Source organism: Atractosteus spatula, chromosome 28, assembly GCF_055471065.1.
Source record: "Atractosteus spatula isolate fAtrSpa1 chromosome 28, fAtrSpa1.hap1, whole genome shotgun sequence".
Lineage (NCBI taxonomy): Eukaryota > Metazoa > Chordata > Actinopteri > Semionotiformes > Lepisosteidae > Atractosteus > Atractosteus spatula.
The window spans coordinates 9,145,492-9,164,392 of NC_142733.1; the positions used below are offsets into that span (position 1 = coordinate 9,145,492).

At 40.7% G+C, this 18,901-nt stretch overlaps 1 protein-coding gene across 1 annotated transcript in view; it reads left to right on the forward strand.

Moving 5' to 3' along the window:
• The window catches only part of LOC148813992 (CREB-regulated transcription coactivator 1-like), a 42,974-nt gene extending 24,085 nt beyond the window's left edge, over window positions 1–18,889 (forward strand). The window contains exons 11-14 of the mRNA XM_088907451.1: window positions 3,080–3,181; window positions 5,349–5,435; window positions 6,681–6,861; window positions 7,251–18,889. Of these exons, the coding sequence (XP_088763577.1) occupies window positions 3,080–3,181; window positions 5,349–5,435; window positions 6,681–6,861; window positions 7,251–7,462 (582 nt within the window). The 3' untranslated portion in view covers window positions 7,463–18,889. The remainder of the gene's footprint in view (window positions 1–3,079; window positions 3,182–5,348; window positions 5,436–6,680; window positions 6,862–7,250) is intronic.
• The last annotated feature ends 12 nt before the right edge of the window (window positions 18,890–18,901 follow it).

Below are 18,901 nucleotides of genomic sequence, written 5' to 3' on the forward strand. Positions count from 1 at the left end.
TAGTGAAGCACCTGATGTAAGCCTATTCAAAAACAGAGAACATGCAGACTCCCCACATCAGGTTGCCTATTCCAGAATCTTAGCCAGGACCCTGCAGCTACGAGGCAGTGGTGCTAAACCACCATGCTACCATGCCACATTTACCTTGTGCAGTGAACAAGCAAACAGCCAAAATTGTTTGGTGTTTTTTTTTTCTGATTTCTCATGGAGTAAAACTAGACTAAACCTACATTAAATACCACAAAGCCTTAGAAAATCTGCAAGGGATTTTGTTTAGAAACAATTTTTTTTTAAAAGAAATGTTTTTCAGTGCAATCAATGTTTCAGTGCAGTCTTCATAAAAGTTTTTTACAGCAGTTGTCAATTTAAAGGTAGAAAAAGAGAATAATCTTGATTACACTTTGTTCTTTTATACAGAACAAGAAGAATTTGACAATTAAGACTTCATAGTGGGCTGTTTGTGTTATAAGCACACTGTGCACGAGCTAGAGGAGCTGAAATAAGGATTTCGCATTGAGATAAAGGATTAATGTTTCCCATCTTGTACTGATCTGGAAACACCTAATGTCAGCTTTCTGCAGACCTACAGATGAATCAGAGCCTGCCAAGCATCCCATTTTATTTGAAAACTTTTAAAACCATTTGCTTTGTGTTGTTTTCATCCCTTTTTCCTTGTATCATTTACAAGTGGCGAAACTTACAAAAATGATATCTTAAAGGCATTTTGTTTTATAATCAAACCATTCAACCATAATTTCCTTCAGCCTCCAAAGACCTTGAATGCTACGTTGTCTTCAGATTTTCATTCTATCTGAACTCTTCTGTTTCAATGAACTAATTATGTGCCCTATTAGGAAAATGAAGCCCTTCATTTTCCTGGGTCTCAAGCCAATAAGCACTGCAGTCTACTTTTTGTCTGCCTTCTGGTTCAGAAAGATTGAATTATCTGCTTGTGAAAAAATGAAATTACGCCTCATAAAGTAAATAATTTGTTATAAATCAAATAATTAGAGTTCTGATAAGACATGTTGGGCTTTGACAGCTTGATCTGTTCAGTCTGGCTGTTCTACAGAGATAGTTGATCTGGAGCGTGAGTGGTCATTGTCGTACCTTCTCTGATCCGGTTCAGTCATTTACTATAGTGCCCTATAGTGCAACAGTCAATAGCTATCCATGTTGTTTAAGAACAGTAGACCATGTGGGCATGGAGGAAAGGAAAACAAAAACTCCCAGTGGGGTTGAAGAAACCTCTGTGGGATCCAGGCCCAGTGGTTGCCTCCCACCCCCCACCCCCCCGTAGGCAATGAGTTAGTGGTTCATCATAAGAAATCATCAAGGCCTGGGACCCTGCTGTCCTGAGTCTGTCCTTAGGGTTGGTTATCTTCATCTGAGTGAAGTAGCTGAGGTTTCCTGGGTCAAAAACTTCCCCTGTTTTGGTTTCCCATCTCCACTTTCAAGTGCATTTAGCTTCACTTGTGAGAGAATTAAAGATTCGCTGTGCTTCCAGGGGTTTAAATAATGGAACAGAATCGCCCTTTGTAGCAAGGAGAATAAAAGTATCTTGACATGACAGAGCAGGGAAACGTCATGTTGGAATTGCGCTTCTAGAAATCTATAAAGAGTGGAGTGGTCGCTTTGAGACGGATAAGGAGTGAAATTCACTGCAGTGTAAGTTTTAACAAGCCCTCTCTGTTAGCCCATGTGTCCAACATGCAAAAAACAAGAATATGGGTCGCTCTGTTCTTGTTCTTGAAGGCCCAGTGTCTTCAGTCCTTTATTCTAGTTAAACTTGAGCCAAATTAGTTTAAATCTTTTTTTTTTCTGAACTAATTTGCGAATGGGGCCTTTTGAACTGTTTTCAGCCAAAGGGAGACTTGGACTTTTGCGGTGAAGTGAAAACATTCAGAGGCTGTTTGAAATCTGCAGCCTTTTAAGAAACGACCATTTACATAATAATTTCTGCCTGCAAACTATTATTTCAAAGAAGTAGCAGGTCTTAGTTCTTTGACTAGGAGAAATGAGAGGAAGCCGGGGCCCCCAGGGGCCAGAATTTGGAAGTTTTTACCCCCATCATAAGAGTTTTGGATTTTCCAGTTTAGTTTTTAATCTGGGGCCATTATTTCATTCTAGGTTCTGTCTCATGCAGTAGTTCAATGACGTTCTGAGCAAGGTGCATTTTTCAGTCAGTCAACCGTCTTTCACAGATGCACTGCAGTGCTTCCTTCAGGATCACTAGGGCATAGTTCTGCTTTCTAGTTTCTCAGTGAATACGGTTCATCTGCATCACAGGGCCTGTGTTTTAGATTGGTCAATCAGCAGGCAACTTCAACTTGTACTGCTGAGCAGAATCCTTTTCCAGTCACTGAGCTCAGATTTGCTCTTTGCTGTCAAGAGGGAAAGCTAGTGGATGCTATCAGAGCTTCTTCTCTTCCTTTGATATCTATCTATCAATCACAACCTGCACCAGGGCTGTTAGACTCCGTCCTCAAGGGCCTAGTGTCTACTGCTTGCTATTCCAGCCTCAGCTGTCAGACAGCAAGCTGGGAGCTATCCAGTGCATCTCGCCCTGTTGATTGTGTTTGTGGTTGACCACAGTGAGGGAAAGGAGAAAATGCATTTTTGCTTTTAAATTATTTTGTCTCACTTTTGTCTCAAAAATTTAAAGTGATGAATCAGAGTTGAAGTCCTCGTGACTCCTTTGCTTACCACAGGCAGCTGCACCAGACTGGGTTTATAATCTATACTGCCTGAACGAAAGCAAGTAGTAACGAATGCGTTGTAGTGTTGAAGTCTCCCGACACCACCAAGAAAAGACAAAGCACCTCTTCGAGCTGCGTCTTTCCACTGTGCAGTGGCTTATCAGAGGGCTCGCTTCTCTTCTTATTTCAGTCCGGCCTAGTGTTCAGTACAGCCTTTTAGTGTGAGCAGAACCTTGTATACACGTGTGTGTGTGTGTCTGAAAGTACTCTAAGTTTCCTTCTGCAGCCCCAGGAGCTAAAACAAAGTAACTGTCCCGTCTCCTAGGTGTCAAACAGGCGAGCAGGATCTGTTGGTCTTTAACTGTAATGTTATCCTGTAGGCCGCCCTCCAGCAGTACCGCAGTAGTGCTGGGTCCCCTGCCAACCAGTCTCCCACTTCTCCTGTCTCCAATCAAGGCTTCTCTCCTGGTGGCTCTCCTCAAGTAAGGGCCGATGTGCTTTGCTGGGCCTGCCTTATCCCCCGTTCAGCTCTTCCATCTTTGAGCCATGGTGTCTCACTGTGCTTTTGTCTGCATCACATATCGCCACAGCAACGTCCTCAGCTTTGACTTCCAGTGTGCTGCTGTTTTTAAAAAAACAAAACACAATGTCTTGATTTTCATGAGTATCTGTGACTTGAGTGTTTTTCCTGGTTGTTGCTGTTTTTGGAGTCCCCCCCCCCTCCTTCAAACTCATTTAATGGTAACTATGCCTAAAATAGTTTAAAATCTATTATTTTCCAGTATATGGTTAGGAAGAGTATGCTTTAAGTTTATTTGTTTAGTGAATACTGTTTCTGCCTCCTGAAGTCTTTTTTTTTTCCTTCACTTTTGTTTTAAGTTGTGTTTCTGAGTACATGTGGTTGAATGTTACACTCTTGGGGCTCACGAGTGGCCTTATCTGGTCAAAATACTGCTTGAATTCCAGGCTGTGTTTCAGCCACCTAGTCCCGCTCTTTCCAGTGATGATATCACAGAGGATCCATTGGTTAGCAGTCATTGTTCTAAAGTCTGTGTAACAGGACGTTGGCGCTAAACAGCTAGTGGGCAGCTTGTCTCACCTTGACTGAGCCAGGGTAAAAGGCTTTGTCTTTCTCATTGACTGAAAACGGCAAAGGTTACAAGCAAGAGGGCCTGTCCGGTTGTTATTATTTGTTTAGTGACGGTGGTGACTGAGTATAAAATCCAGCCACTCCCTGAAGGAGTCAAAGCATCTGGCTTCAGTAATATAGCTCGTTAGACTGCACAGACTGCCGCCATCTCTTGCGTAAAAAAAGGCTTAAATGCAGGTCACCTTAGTTTCTGTAAAAGACAGCAAGTCTCACCTTAACGGTTAATGCGTAACATTGTTTTCCCCCCATTTTCAAGTATTTATTCAGAAACTCTTAACACCTGCATTGGAACATTTTCTCTTTGGAAAGTGTGAAGTATATTTTACCATGGACATATATACCAGAAGAATTATTTCAGTGTACTATCACTGCACAAGTGATAAATTAGTTTATTTTTTGTAATTTCAGCATACTGTAAGTGCTAAAAACCTGAAGCTTGCTGGTCTCAGGGGTTTGAACTTACAGGATGACTGAGAATAAGGGTTAGACGCGTCAAAATTTGCAAAGGTGCAGCTAATGCATTGAGAAAGATGTTTTTCTGTGCTCCTACATCTGTATTTTAGATTGCTGGAATCTGTTAACCCAACAAATTTACAGACTCCAAGGGGCAGTAACAGAACATTTTATAAAAATATTGACCTCATATTTATGATCTGAATGTTTTGGAAATCTTGTTCATGTTATGCAACAAAAAAGGTTTTTGTGCCGTTTAAGTCCTTGTTTCTGTATTCTGTTTCAGCACAGAGCATTCATTTCTGTAAGCAAACTTAGTGAGTTGAAAGACGCCACATATAGGACTGCTCTCCCTCAGCAGACAGAACTACATATACAGTGATAACCTTGAATATAATGTTGCATGCGGTTTGATTTTAATTTTACGTGGTGTGACACAGGCTGTGATCGGAAACAGACATTTTACATGCCAGAACTACTTATCTCGGTGATAATGTAAGTTTTTATTTATGTATAGTAAATGAAAGTTTGCATTACTTATTAGTTCAACAACAAAATCAGCTTTGAATTTAATTAGCAGTATTCCTGATTGCTGATTTTATGGCACGTCATTTTGCTGGCTTGTGAAATGCTCTGATTCTACTTTTTGTTCTGTGTTTTGTTTTTTTATCCTTAGTAAAGACTGCTGTGGTTACAGGTGCATTGCACAGTCCGTGGAAGATATTTAATTGCCACCTTTCCCAGTATTTCTGGATGAATATTCTAAAACATTTTCTTTGAACTTTGAAGCCTGAGTTTGTAATATTAATCTGCAAACACATATTAAAGCACATGAAATGGAAGACTTTTTTTTATTGAAGCATATTGTTTGTTTAAATTACTCAGAGAGCTTTGGAAAAACAAGGCGCGTGGACTGTTGTATTATAAATGAAACTTTGTTACCAGTTTTTTTAGGAGAGAACTGCTTTGACGTCTAGTAAATATAGCCATGCTTTTATTCCTTTATGCTCAAGTCTTCATAATAACTTTGTGTGCTTTTGTTTTAGCACACATCAATCCTTGGCAGCGTTTTTGGGGATTCTTTCTATGACCAGCAGCTTGCATCCAGACAAACGAACGCACTGTCCCACCAGGTGAGAGAAGTCAGTGCTTTCTAAACCACTGAGGTCTGCAAAGTTTTCAAGCTCTGCTTTGGTTTTAACCACAAGTGGAATGAGTGAGGGTTTGGGTGGGAAGACATAATGATTCTGTCATCAAAATCAAATGCATTTGCATAGGTTGGAGTGGGAAGCTCTGATAGCATGTGAGGTGCAAAGGAGCAAATTGAGGTTATTACCTCAGTGGTAAGTAGAAAAAGCAGCGTTCGGCTGTTGTTCAGGTGTCTGTTTTGCAAAGCATGCCGATGCATGTGCAAAACAAAGCAAAACTGTGATGTGATTTGCCACAAATCATGCTGATCTCAAAGTACCAATTACAGAGCAATCAAAAAGATGACCCATTTGTTCTCGTAATTATGTGTTATAATTCCAAGTTGCCTTATTTCAGTGTTTTTAAAAAAGATATGTAAAATATAAGTCAAAATGAAGCTCTGACTTGACTGTACAGTATACTGCAAGATTGCTTCTTCCTTTTAATAATTAATCCAGTTGTTTCAAGTAGGCTGTCATTAAGTGTAAAATGGGCTTGTGCAGAAATCAAAGGGAAATCTGAAGTTTTTAACTCCTGATCGTCTGGAGTTCAGCACTGCACAAAACAGGAGCAGGGGCATTTCTTGCATCTTGCGTCAGTTCAGTTCCAGCTTTCCAAAGTAAGACAAGTGAAGATGCAGTGTGCCGTTATGAAACACAGCACTCTGCTGGGGAATCTGAAACAGCTTGTCTGTTCTCCCTGATCCCTGATTTTGGGCATGGCATTACTGTGATTTGAAAGCAAAAACTAGCATGTGTTCAGGGAATATTGTCAGTAGAAAGGAAATCTCTTAGGTCTCTTCAGGACAGCAATGTAGAGCACTGGTACTAATTAATTGTGACATTTTCTGTTTCAAGTCTTGATTTTTTTAGCTTCAGTTATAATTATTTCCAATATATGACTCCAGCTCTTTTGCAGGAATGTTCTGCCATATAAGACTGCACACATGTCTTGTTTGATGGATTCCCTGTGTTAAGCCCCTCTCACAGTGACATCTATATACTGTATGTTTTAGCACACCGGCTTCCACCTTCCACACACCTTTGAGTTATACTTGCTGCATGATTTGGTTCGTCTTGCTGTTAAGAATTAGGATTATTAATACCGAAAAACTTCTTTTGCACAGTCCTTTATATTTTAAATAATAATCTTCCAGTCTTCCTGTTTCTTTCTCTCTGTCCGCCTCCTAGCTGGAACAGTTCAATATGATTGAAAACCCCATCAGCTCCAGTAACCTGTACAGCCAGTGCTCGACTCTGAACTACTCGCAGGCCGCGATGATGGGGCTCACCGGCAGCCACGGCAGCCTGCAGGACCCCCAGCAGCTCGGCTACGGCAACCACAGTAACATCCCCAACATCATCCTGACAGGTACCACTCCCCATTGCCAGGGCTGTCTGCGCAGGCTCCGTTCGCAGCAGCAGGCAGAAATGCAGCTCGTGTTGTGCTACAGTTAACAAAGTAGAGAATGTTAAGGTTCTGTTCAGTTTTTGTCCTCAGTACACATCTTGGTTCAAGTGAAAACTTTCAGTCAGGTTCGATAATGTTCACAGAGAAAGCGCCAGTTTGAAGCGCTGGCCAAAAACATCTTTTAACTGTGAAGTATCTTACATGCTTAGCTTTCCCTTCTCCCGTCTGAGGCTGCCTGTCTGCCTCTCTCGCTTCATGCCCGGGCCTGGGAGAAGTGCTATAACTGTCCTGTTCTGGAACGAGTCGGGTTTGAGTGCCTCATCTGTCCCTTTGTCCTCTTGTCCTGCCAGTCACGGGGGAGTCTCCGCCCAGCCTGTCCAAGGAGCTGACCAACTCCTTAGCCGGGGTCGGCGACGTCAGCTTTGACGCCGACTCCCAGTTCCCCCTGGACGAACTGAAAATCGACCCCTTGACTCTGGACGGGCTGCACATGCTGAACGACCCGGACATGGTGCTGGCCGACCCCGCCACGGAGGACACGTTTCGGATGGACAGGCTGTGAGGAGGGCCGGCCGTTCGTGGAGGAATGGGGAGCCACGCACCAACACACACGTCCCCACCCCCCACCCCCTGCCCCAACTTACGCCAACTCCTGCCCCTACCCCTGAGGCCCTGCCGAGACGAGCAGCCAAACCGATTGGTCGGTGACGTGCTGCTCCGTGCTGTGGGGGAAGAGGGGGAGAGGAGAACTGCAGCACTAACAGGTTCAATGATATTAAGCTTGTTGTTCTGAGCTTGTAATGCCAACTGCGCCCACTGTACGCTTATGCCATGCGCCCCTTGTCACGGCTGACAGCTGAGGTTTCTTCTGCAGCCTCCTCCAGACTTTCCTTCAATACCTGCTGCAGGTTGTCAATTTTTTTTTATTTTCCTTGGTATTTTATAAAGCTCGTATCTGGTCATTTTAAGCAAGGTAGTGTATTTAAAAAGAAAACAAGGGGGCTGAAGCACTACACCCATCTTAATCACCATTTAATATGAACACCGTGTTGTCTGAGTCATGGCTGCAACATGTTTTTCTTCTGTCATGTCTTACTTTCGCTACACTAGATTCCCTTTCCTTTAACTTACCATCTCGGTCATCTTTTTCCTTAAAAGCCAGAATGCGTGATTATCAGCAACCAGTGTTTCTAGTGTCCTTTTTCTCTCACTCTGTTTGTCCTTTTGTTTGTTCTGGAATTGACCAGCATTCACTGCCTGTTTTTGTACCCTGCCAAATTGTACTGATAGTTTTAGTCGGCGCGTTTTTCTTTTTATATATGTATATAGTTCTTTTTTTTAATTTCAGTTTTGTATTTATTTAAAATCTACCAGCACTGGTCAAGTTTTCTGTTTTCGTTCTTTGAATTTTTTTTAAGCACAAGGAGTAATAACCCTCCCCATTCTAAATGGTTTTGGGTTCCTGAAGTATTGTTCAGTTGCTAGTGTGTGACTATTGCTTTTATCTCCATTGAGTTGTCTTTACTCATCTAGCTTTCTGTGCCACCTACAGTACAGTATGTTCTCTGTAGGGCTGCTGGGCTCGGCTGTCCGGGAAGACCCTAGGGGTAGGGCTACTCTTTCTCGGGATCGTGAGGAGCTGGCTGAGGTGGCCTCGGCATTTGGCGAGGGCGCCTCCTGCTGGAGGTGTACTGGGCACAGCCCACTGGGGAGAGTCCCCAGGGACAGCCCCAGGGACAGACCCAGGACACGCTGGAGGGATTATGGCCTGGGAGCACCTGGGTGCCCCCCAGGAGGGTCTGGAGGCTGTTGCTGGGGAACAGGTCCTGCCCTGCTCAGCCTGTTACCACCACAACCCCCGCCAGGCCCGAGCGCTTAGAAAAGAGCGCTTAGATGAGACCAGATTTATTTCAGTGTTTCATCTGACTTGGCGTAGTCACCCCGTACTGGCAGGAACTGATGACGGCGAAATGCAGAGGTTTCAAACATTCTCCATGTGTATCACGTCTTTGCACACAAAAGTCCCTGTATGTACACACCAAACACGCAGCACAACACTTCGCTTACTCTACAGAACTAATATATAAACAATATTTTAGATACTATTTTTTATTTTCTTCGTAAATGGCAGATATCCCATTTCAGTCTGAAGGCGCATCACCGTGCCACAGCACACCAACTGAGATAACCAGACTACTTTCCACCTGCTCAGATTGTTTTAGTTTTTCCAAATGAGGTTAAATGGAAAATCTAGGTCTCGGTAGCGTTTGTAACAGATTCTCAGACTTTTTTTTTTTTAAAAAGGATGTGGACATTATGGGATCACTTCATTCTTCTTTGAGGTGGAAAAACAAAATGTGAAAATGGGGGAAAAAACACTACTGTAACCAGCAAGCCAACTCCAGCGCATCACTGTGAGATCACCCCAGATTGCCTTACATGAGTCAGGTTCGCTTTTCAATTGTCCATTAGCTCGTGAATATGAAGAAGTATCTCCTGAATGTTTTTGCGCTCTGTTTTTAGAAACCCCCAGGAAGAGTATCGTTTGTGACTACGCTTTGTTGTGCAGCACAAACCTGTGCTCCCTGTTCTTACTTCGACCACTCCTCTCTTGTCATTCCTTGGGTATTGTTGCCAGAGCCTTCAAACTAACAGGTGTAGTGGGAGGTTTACTACTCCTTGAAGGTGTGGGATACCTTTTTCCGGGTGGCTTGTTTTCATTTTTATTTCTTTGTCTTTTGGCACATCCCAAATTCAGGGCAATCTGGCAGAAAGAAGTTCTGGCACTTGTCCAGTTGGGACACAGCTGAGCAGTGAGTCCTGTTCCATCATTGATTCTTGTGGCTTTGTTTCCTGTTATGTTGCATACCTAGGGGGGCTAGGGTAATTATTAACCTTTTGCTCCAGTGCAGTGTGAAGTTCATATCAAGTGTATTTGGAATTATGTATATACTAGGCAAGCCAAGTTTTTTTCTAAGACTAACGTGACCACAGAAAAACTTTTCCCATCGGATTCAGTGAAATAGCTTTGGATCATAAGGGATGTTTTTCAAAATTCCTAGCATGATGTTATCGCTTACATTTCCCCTACCTGTAGACCTGTATGTACAAAGTTGTGCAAAAGTCTTAGAGTAAATCAGGAGTTAAAACTGATGTATGTTGTGAGGATCAATAATTACTAGAAGCCTCTGCTAACGTTATGCACACTATTATAACAGCAGCATCTGTTATTAATATCATTTAATTTGGGTGAGAACAAGCCAGGCTTTTAGGTTTTGAAGTCTTGAATTCACATTGCTCATCTTCAAAATAATTACAATAGTTTAAGGCAAAAATATAACCAACGCATTGTCAGGTGTTCCTTATTGTTAACGTCATTTGATCTTCTCTTCTCATTGATACAACTAGTAGCATATTTTGTGCTGCAGAATACAGATCTGTTCAGATCCAATGTTAGTTTAAAATGTTGAAAACATGTAGTAGATGATCACCAAAAAGGAAAAACTTGAAAATAGTAAAAGGTGCATACTAAGACTTTTGTACAGCCATGTATGTATATATGTATAAATGAAGACGTGATTTTCATATTTTCCTAATACTGAATACTGCTGTCTTGAATAGAGATCCCTGGCAGAAATAAATACTGGTTGTAGATCTGTTGCATGATGTTTAAATATGATTAGACTCCTAATATGTAATAGTTTAAGTTTTAATCAGTTGATTAGTCATTTAGCTTCGGCGGCTAATTGACTAATCAGTGGCTTGAAAAGGCCTCCTCAGCTTCCAGGCAGAAGTATTAAATGATATGAACCCCCCTCCGACCTGGGTATGTTGTCAATAGTGGATCATTGGTGAAGTGATCAGTTTGGGAAAACAAGACAATTATCACATATCTGGTGCGATGAGTAAACAGTTGTTAACCTGGGCCAAATTTCAATATGCACATTGCCATTTGGTCAAAAGCACTACCTGTTTTTGTGGAAGAACAGAAATAATGCAAACTTTGCTGGAGCAGAAGCGCCTTATATCTGTCCCTTGCTGCATGCCATTTCTGAGTGATCACAATCTCCTGTGTTTCTGTTCCGTTTCACCAGAAAAGTCAAATCGTGTTTTCCTTTTTTTCAGAGCATGTGTGATTATCTCACGACCAGCAGAAAGCTGTAAAAACCTGTAACAATATTGATTATCCAGAAGATAAGTCTATAGAAAGTCTTGCTGGAATGCCTTGGACAAAAGCATGGCAGGGGTGCAGGGCTCCTCTAAGCAGGATGATTAACTTCTGTTATTCATCACGCAGGATTGAAGAAAAAACGTTCTCTCTGTAATAAAAGATTGTCACTACCTGGCTTTTATAGCATTAGAAATACTGCTGCAACCAGAATGTATGTAAACTACAGCCTGATAAAATCCACTGTATACCACAGTGTCAAATAATGTACAGGAGTCCTAATGTTGGACCCAAATCTCCAACTCTCCTAAAAACTTTGCCTTTTGAAAAGCAGCTTTGAAATTTAACAGGTTTGTTAACAGGCTGCTCCTTCGTAGTTATAGGATGCATTTTTAAGAATGCACAGATGTGTTAGGAACATGCAGTAGTCAGAGCTGTAGAAAGGGCTGTGGGTTTTGATTCTTTTTGTTGATCAAACATCTGGAGAAACCCTTTGTGTACAGTCAGGCTCTGTGCAGGGTTTGCGTGATTTGTGTTGCATTGCTCACAAGCTTTATCATATTTCAGTGGTTTTATATGTTGGTGTGATTCATGAACGAATGGGGACTTCATGAAGCACTACAGTATGACGTTCATCGTGTGTGACTGCTAACCTCATACTTTTTGAAGCTGTCCTCTAGCTGTGCAAAGCCACTCAAGTCTGCACAGCTGTTTCCACTATATATTGCACCAAACCAAAACTACTGACGCCTTTTCAGTATTAACTATCAAGTAGCTCGAAAGATTGCTTTTACAATTGTTATTGCTGCTTGTTTCTAAAGATGGCCATTGTAATGTGAGTAATTAATGAAGGGGCATTCATTTACAAGGTGTGTTATTATTATCACGTGCCTTGGTTGTGAGCTTGAAGTGAAAGGAAAACTTTGACTTTTTCAAAGACGGCTTTTTACTTCATTTTAACTTTGTGAACCCTCAGCAGTTCAGTGGTGGACGTAGGACTTGTGTGTAAGGCTGAATTAAAAACGTGAAGTAATGGAATGCAGAGGTCAGATCCGATAACTGTTAAGTTTCAGTTTATAGGCTACAATGTGTTGGTGGATACATTATGTTATGAGATACATCAAAATTTGGGGTGCATGTGTTTTGTTTGGGTTCAGCAGAAGCTTATTTTCCTCAGATATGTCTTACACCATTGTCCAGGAGGGAGTTATTTGCAATTGAAGATTTTGAATGTGCTTTTAACTTCTGTTTACATTTCAAATTGTAAACAATGTAAAATACTAGGCTTAAACTTAACCTCATTATTCAGAATTTATCTCTTCTTTCACTTTCCAAGATCAACCTGTGTTTTGGAAGCTTTGTTGATGTGGCATTAAATCCTTTTACTTTTTACTTTCTGAATGCAGACTTCTGCTATACATACACAGAACCCACTGGAAATATGTAACATATCTCTTGTCATTGTAGCTTGGGGTGCCCAATGTAAAAGGCATAGTTAAGTCAGTTTTTATTTACTGTAGTGACCCATTTAATACTAGCTGCTCATAAAGGCTGTGTAGATTGATTTTTAATTAATTTGACTTTAGAAGCACAATATAATTTTTTTTACTCTATACGTTAAACTGGATGGTAATTTGAAAGTAGCTCCACTGTTGCAGTTACCAGTAATTTAGAATGGGTGTTGCACAATAACTACCTGGTTGCAACTTTGAATCCTGACCAGTCTCCTCGTGATGATTCTTCAATGCATCTTAATCACCTTTTTTCTGAAAATGCGTAGAATATGAAAAACTCAATTGGCACGTGATCCTGAAAGCATGTAATGCATCAAGCTTTTACAGAGAAAGCCGATATGTTGCAGGTACTTTCTGCTACAGCACGTTTGTTTTGACAGCTAAATGTTACATTTCAGTCTTCTGTGGGTGTCGCATCCCTTACAGACCTGTAATCTTTTTATCAGTATAAATCCCCAAAACAGGGATTTTGTGGTGTTATTAGAGCTTCAAACTGGAAATAAAACTGCCTTAAATCACCTGACAAAGGCAACTCTTCTGTGTACATAGTCTTGATTACAGCATTATACTCAGTTTGGCTCCTCCCTGTCTGCACTAGAATGGCCCAGTAAGCAGCTTTTGAAATTTGCATGAAGAATGAGCAACATATCGATCAGACGGTCCTGGTTCTTTTTTCATTTTCTTACTAGAAATGCTTGTGCATGTTAGTGAATCAAGTACCAGTATTATATCACTGTGCAAAACGTTTCTTGGACACACAAACAACGTGCAGTAACAAGTTAAAAGAAACAAGTAAAAAGAATTCTCACCATTTCGTCGCCACTGTAGCGTTTGTCTGCATCACGCTTGACTATCTTTGAGTCCACTATCTTTTTTCCCATCTTTGAGACGAACAAGTTTGCACTTTTTTCAGTCTGCTGAATAGGAGAAAAACTTGTGCATTAAAAACCATCTTAGCATGCAGAAAGCCAGTCACTATTTACAGTCATGAAATGTACTACACCCTCTGAAAAAAACAACTTTCTGCTCACAGCTCTTATTGAGGGGGGGGGGTGTAGTGGGGGAGTAGTCTGAACAATTTTGCTTTTGTTGGGTCTGGTGTTTCGGTGTTCCTTCTGTGTTCTTTAATTTGGGATCCAGTTTGAATTCTGTACTGTAGGCATGCTGCGCATGGTATTTTTTTAATGTCAGTCTTTATTTTGGTTATTTAAAGGTCAGCACGATGTGAAGATGAACTACTATTGATTTTTATTTCCTTTTTTAAATGGGTGGACTTAATACCTTGCAAGTGGAGCACTACACTGTTTTTGTGGTCTTTCCCTTCTTCTACTGACACGTTTTCGTTGATGGTTCCAGCTGTGGTGTAAATTGCCTTATGTCTAAGCTTGGCAAACTTGGGTTTGTTGAAATGCAAACAAAGTCTGTGTCCTGTGCACGTGCAGCGTGTGTGTGTGCAGTGTCTATAGCAGCTAAGACTTTGCTGCACATCTTATTTCTATATTAGTTTATTTTCAGATTGCCAAGAAAAATACTAAAATAACTTAACATGCAGCATCTTACAAAATCACAATTCTGTACCACAATAATGGTTTACTTTTTTAGAAGCCAAAATGTACTTTAATATTCACTGAGCAGGAGCTCAGTAAAGAATATGGCAATTAGGCTATAGGCAAAATGACAAAACAGTAGGATTTTTAAAGAGAAGTTCTACCTTAGTACAGTTACTGAGGAGAAAAGATTTTTGCAAGAGTCTTTTGTTATACTTTTTTGCAAAACTCATGGTTTTAGACACTGTACATGTGCATACATGTGTACATAACTATGTGTATGTATTATGTTTATTATATGCACATGCATTTATATGTATAGGTAGTGTTATTCTATAATTGTTTACATGTCAATACAAAATGTGAGTGAAAAGCTGGAAAGAAATATTGAAAGAATACACCACCCCGTAAATAAGATGCAAAATACATAACTGTATTCAACCTAAATCTGCCAAGCTTAATTCTATACTGTTAAAATGCTTTTAACTAAAAGAGGATGGTTAAAATATTTATGCTCTTTTATTTTGTCAAAGGTGAAAAAAAATATTGTATTTTCTGAATGTGTACAAACTGACTGTTGCACACTGATTTGTTGTGAGGTTTCCATCCAGGAGAGCCACAGGATGCAGTGAAGAGCAAGCTTTTATTTAAAATAATTATTTTAAAGTTTACAACATTTGTAAAACTAGAGTTGAATACTCCTTGAATGCACGTACAAGTTTAGTTCATGGTGCCATGCTGCATCAGTAATCAAACTGTAGGATCACTTGTTGGCAAACTGATTTCGGTTCTTTGGTTTCCTGTAAATTTGCTGCCGATCATGTGAGTGAAGAAGCAAAGTTTGTCGTTATACCAGCATAAAAGAGCAAGGGATCTATTCACTTACTCTGTATAAGGCTTCTCTTTTTTGCAAGACTCCTGTGTTTGGAAATTAAAGAAGAAAGACTCTCTTATGCAACAATGAGAGTAGTACAGAAGAAAGAGAATGGGGATGGGGAGAGAAAAACTATGTATTAACTTATTTATTACGTTGTCTTGTCTTTTATGTAAAACTACAAAAATATATATAAATGTAAGCTTTTTTATTTTATGCAGTAAAAAATGTTGTGTATTTAGTCTGTAATTGTGAAAGCTCTCAAAACTACAGAAATTGACAGAAGCAAGAATGCTAAGCTGAAATCGGGCTCTGCTTCCAATTTGTCACCAGGCTGCAACTGCAGTACACTTTCTGTTTGTTGTGTCCTGTATCGTGTGCGTTGTGACTCTGAAGTACCAAGAAACGTGGGCAGTTTAGCTTTCCATCAGTTTGCATGTACGTTTGTTGCATTCCTGATTTTGTTTCTGCGTCTACCGGCGATCCTGCGAGGGCAGGCAACAGCAGTCAGTTCTAAAATTTAAAGAAAAGCTTTTTTATGGAACTTGTTGGGTCCTGACAGTAGAGGGGCTGTCTGTGTGCTACGGTTGGTCGGGCCGGTGGACTCTTTCTGCAAGACAGATATTGCTTCAGGTGGAAACAGGTGTTTGCTTGCTTTCAGGCATGTAATGTTTACTCCGGACTGAATGTGAGAATAAAAAATTTAAGTGACGTTCTGTTTATTTCGGTATTTAAAATGAAAAAGGCGCAGAGCTAGGGTGAACCAGAAAAGGGTGGGAGCTCTGAGTGTTATTTTCCGAGACCACTGCAGCCCAAAGCTCTCATATCCACTTGTGCTTCTGTTTTTGTTACCCTTACTGTAGATCCTGACATGATAATCCTTGTAATAAACAGAACAATTCACGTTTCCCACTATTCTCGTACCAGAACTCACACTAAAGTGCTTTTTCCTGAAATTTGAGTAAGAGGGAAAGGTGCAAGGGAGGATTATTGGTGTTGCTCAAAGTGTGCAATGCTCCTCCCCCTTTGCTCTTCCTGCCTCTCTAAATGTAGTCAGTATTGCAGATGTGTATCTAATGGGAAAAAAAATCAGTAAGTTGTGATTTTATATCGCCAGTGCGTATAGCAAGGAAAATCCAAAAGGTTTAAGGCCCTTGCCTGGATATGCTTTACAGGGAAAATGTTTCATGTCCTGGGGTCTGATTTGTGGGTTTTTCATCATCTTTCTGGTTTGCTTGAGACCACGAGAGGCAGAGCTATATCCAGGTTGTCCAGTGGTGTCTGTTTGACTTCTCAAGGCCACGGAGAATGTAATTAGTTTAGTGATGAGTGCCTCCAGGTTATCCATCACCTTTGTCTGAATGTAAAATCCCAACTGCAGTCAAGCTGGAGGTGGCAGCAAATCTCACATTCCCCGAATTCCGCATTGGGTGGGTTTCTTTCTGGGAGGAGAGTGTCTGGTTAGTGTCTAAATTTGGGGATTCCTCCTCTAAGCTTTCAGAACATTCAGTGAGCAACTGGAAACTTGGAAAAGTGCAATGTACTTGCTTTTTGCACAGAGAATTGTCGGTGTGTGGATTGGGTTACTTTCTCGAGACAAGAGATGCAGGGAACCTCCAGTTCTAGGCTTGATGTCTTGATGTAAAGGTATCCTTATGGCATCTTCTTTTTTGCAGCCATTCAGTCTCATTTCCTTGTAGGGTGATAACTAAGCAGATTGACTTTGATTTGTAGTGAGAGTATGGGACTTAACTCCAGTTTTCCAGATTAGGAGTCTCAGAATAGCCTGTGAATGCATTTGTATGGACACTGGTCAGATTCATAATGCTGAGTGTTTGTTAGCTCTACCCAAACCTCTGCAATGTGACTGTTACTAACATTTGTAGTGTGCGATTTGTTTGGAGGGGGGGTTCTGTACCAGGATTCTTGATACAGTTGTGACTGGACCTAAATCCAGGCCTTCAGCTCCCACACCAGGTCATGCCCTCACCTAGTATACAACTCGGCAGTCTTTCCCAGGAAGCTTAAAGTGTCTTTACTACCAGAAAGGGAAGCTCTCACTGGTGATGTGCCTACCAAAGTAGAAGAGAAATTACGGAACTGGATAGAATTCAAGTTTGGCTTCATTACTTGGCTTCATAGTCCAAAATACAAGAAACATGAGCGTTTAGGTAAGATAGCAACATAAGACATTGGTACTTAGCTCCTAAAAGAAAGGTACACACAGTTTTGTCCTTTTTCTGATAGTCTTCCTTAGTTGCTTAAAGTGTTACAACAGCTAGCTTGATTCCTGGTTTAAATCTGTAAACAGAACTTATTCTATAAGACTTGTCTTTGCCATATTGCTTGCTGGTGCCCTGAAGAAGCTGTATATGGTATTTGCAACTTATTTTATATTCAGTTTTTCATATAAGCTTATTTTCCTTTAATGCATTGGGCCATAAATCATCTATATGTTCCAGTTGGATGTAAAAAAACGAGGGTTTGGTTTAAATGTTGCACTTTTCTGTTTCAAAACGTAGTTTAAGCAACATTTCTACCCCCCCACCCCCCCCCCAGCAATCTGGATATACTTTGAAGCATTGCACATTGTTCTGTACCTCAGAGTGCTTTGCAATATTGTCGGTAATGGATCCGTTTCTGTGTTGAGTTCTTTGTTTCTAAATGGGAGTGGGGGGAGGACACTGTTGCTTAAACTTTACGGCATTGAATTAGCCATTGAAAGCCAAAGTTGAAATATGTACGCATTAATTTCGTCTGCATGCTTTTGTGTGTTGATAAATCTGCACTCACGTATCGGACACAAAATGCTGTGTGTATCGTATAAGCAGTTCTGGCCATATTGTGACACTGATCAGACGACAAGGGGAAATTAAGAATGTTTACTCCAGGGAAATTTGGACAGATTGTTTTGTCCTTTTTTCACCATTAAGTGTAAGGTTTTATATTTTGGGGGTTATAATGTGAACGACACTGAAATCACTGCGACTGAATTGTTTACGTGCAGAATAGGGACTATGAGAGTCATGTGTGTCATCTGCGTTTCTCTGTTAATTCCACCCACGCCGCGTATGCTCTTACACTAGATTGACCACAGTTCCCAGCCACCACTGTTATGTCTGAAAAGACTGCTTAAGCACTACCGATCGAGGCGTTTTGTGGCAGGGCGTTTTCAGTGTTGCACACAGTTCAGGAAGCCATGGTTTTCTGTTAGGTTGCATAGCATTGTCCCACAGGGAAATGCTTCCCCCAGAAGGAACAGGGAGCGTGACCTAAGTTGCATCAATCTTCTCAGATGGTGCTGCTTTTTCAAATTAGTCCCAGCAACCCACGTATAATAGGATATGCAAATCAGAAATGCAAAAAAATAAACAACAGAAAAACACAGGTGAGATAAATAAATCGGAATGATCCACAGATGTAGAAAAAGACTCCTCTTAACTTAAGCATTAAATGAGATCTGACTGTTCCATCAGTTGTTTCTCATAAATGGCAGCTAAAAATGTAAAATAACCTAGTTTTCTGCGTCTGACAATGCATGTGTGTCCAACAACGGTTCACAACACTATGACAGGATCTGTACAATCATTTCTCGCTAAATATGCAAAAACTTACATTCAGTCACACAGCTCCATGATCCCAAGTTAGTTTTGGAGAGCTGGCCCTTTAAAATGTCTGGTTTTATTTATTGTGCTTTTTATATTAAAAAATAAAATGAAAAAAATATGGGGGAAAATCGAAGTGGGCTATAGATGTGTGCTAACTCAGAAACGATGTGAACGCTTGATCTGAAACAGTACATTTTTAAATATTTTTGTTGTGTGAAGGCTTCTGTCTTTGTATCTTTGCATTACTATTTGTAAATGAAATATAATAAAATGATGGGGAAAAATCATGG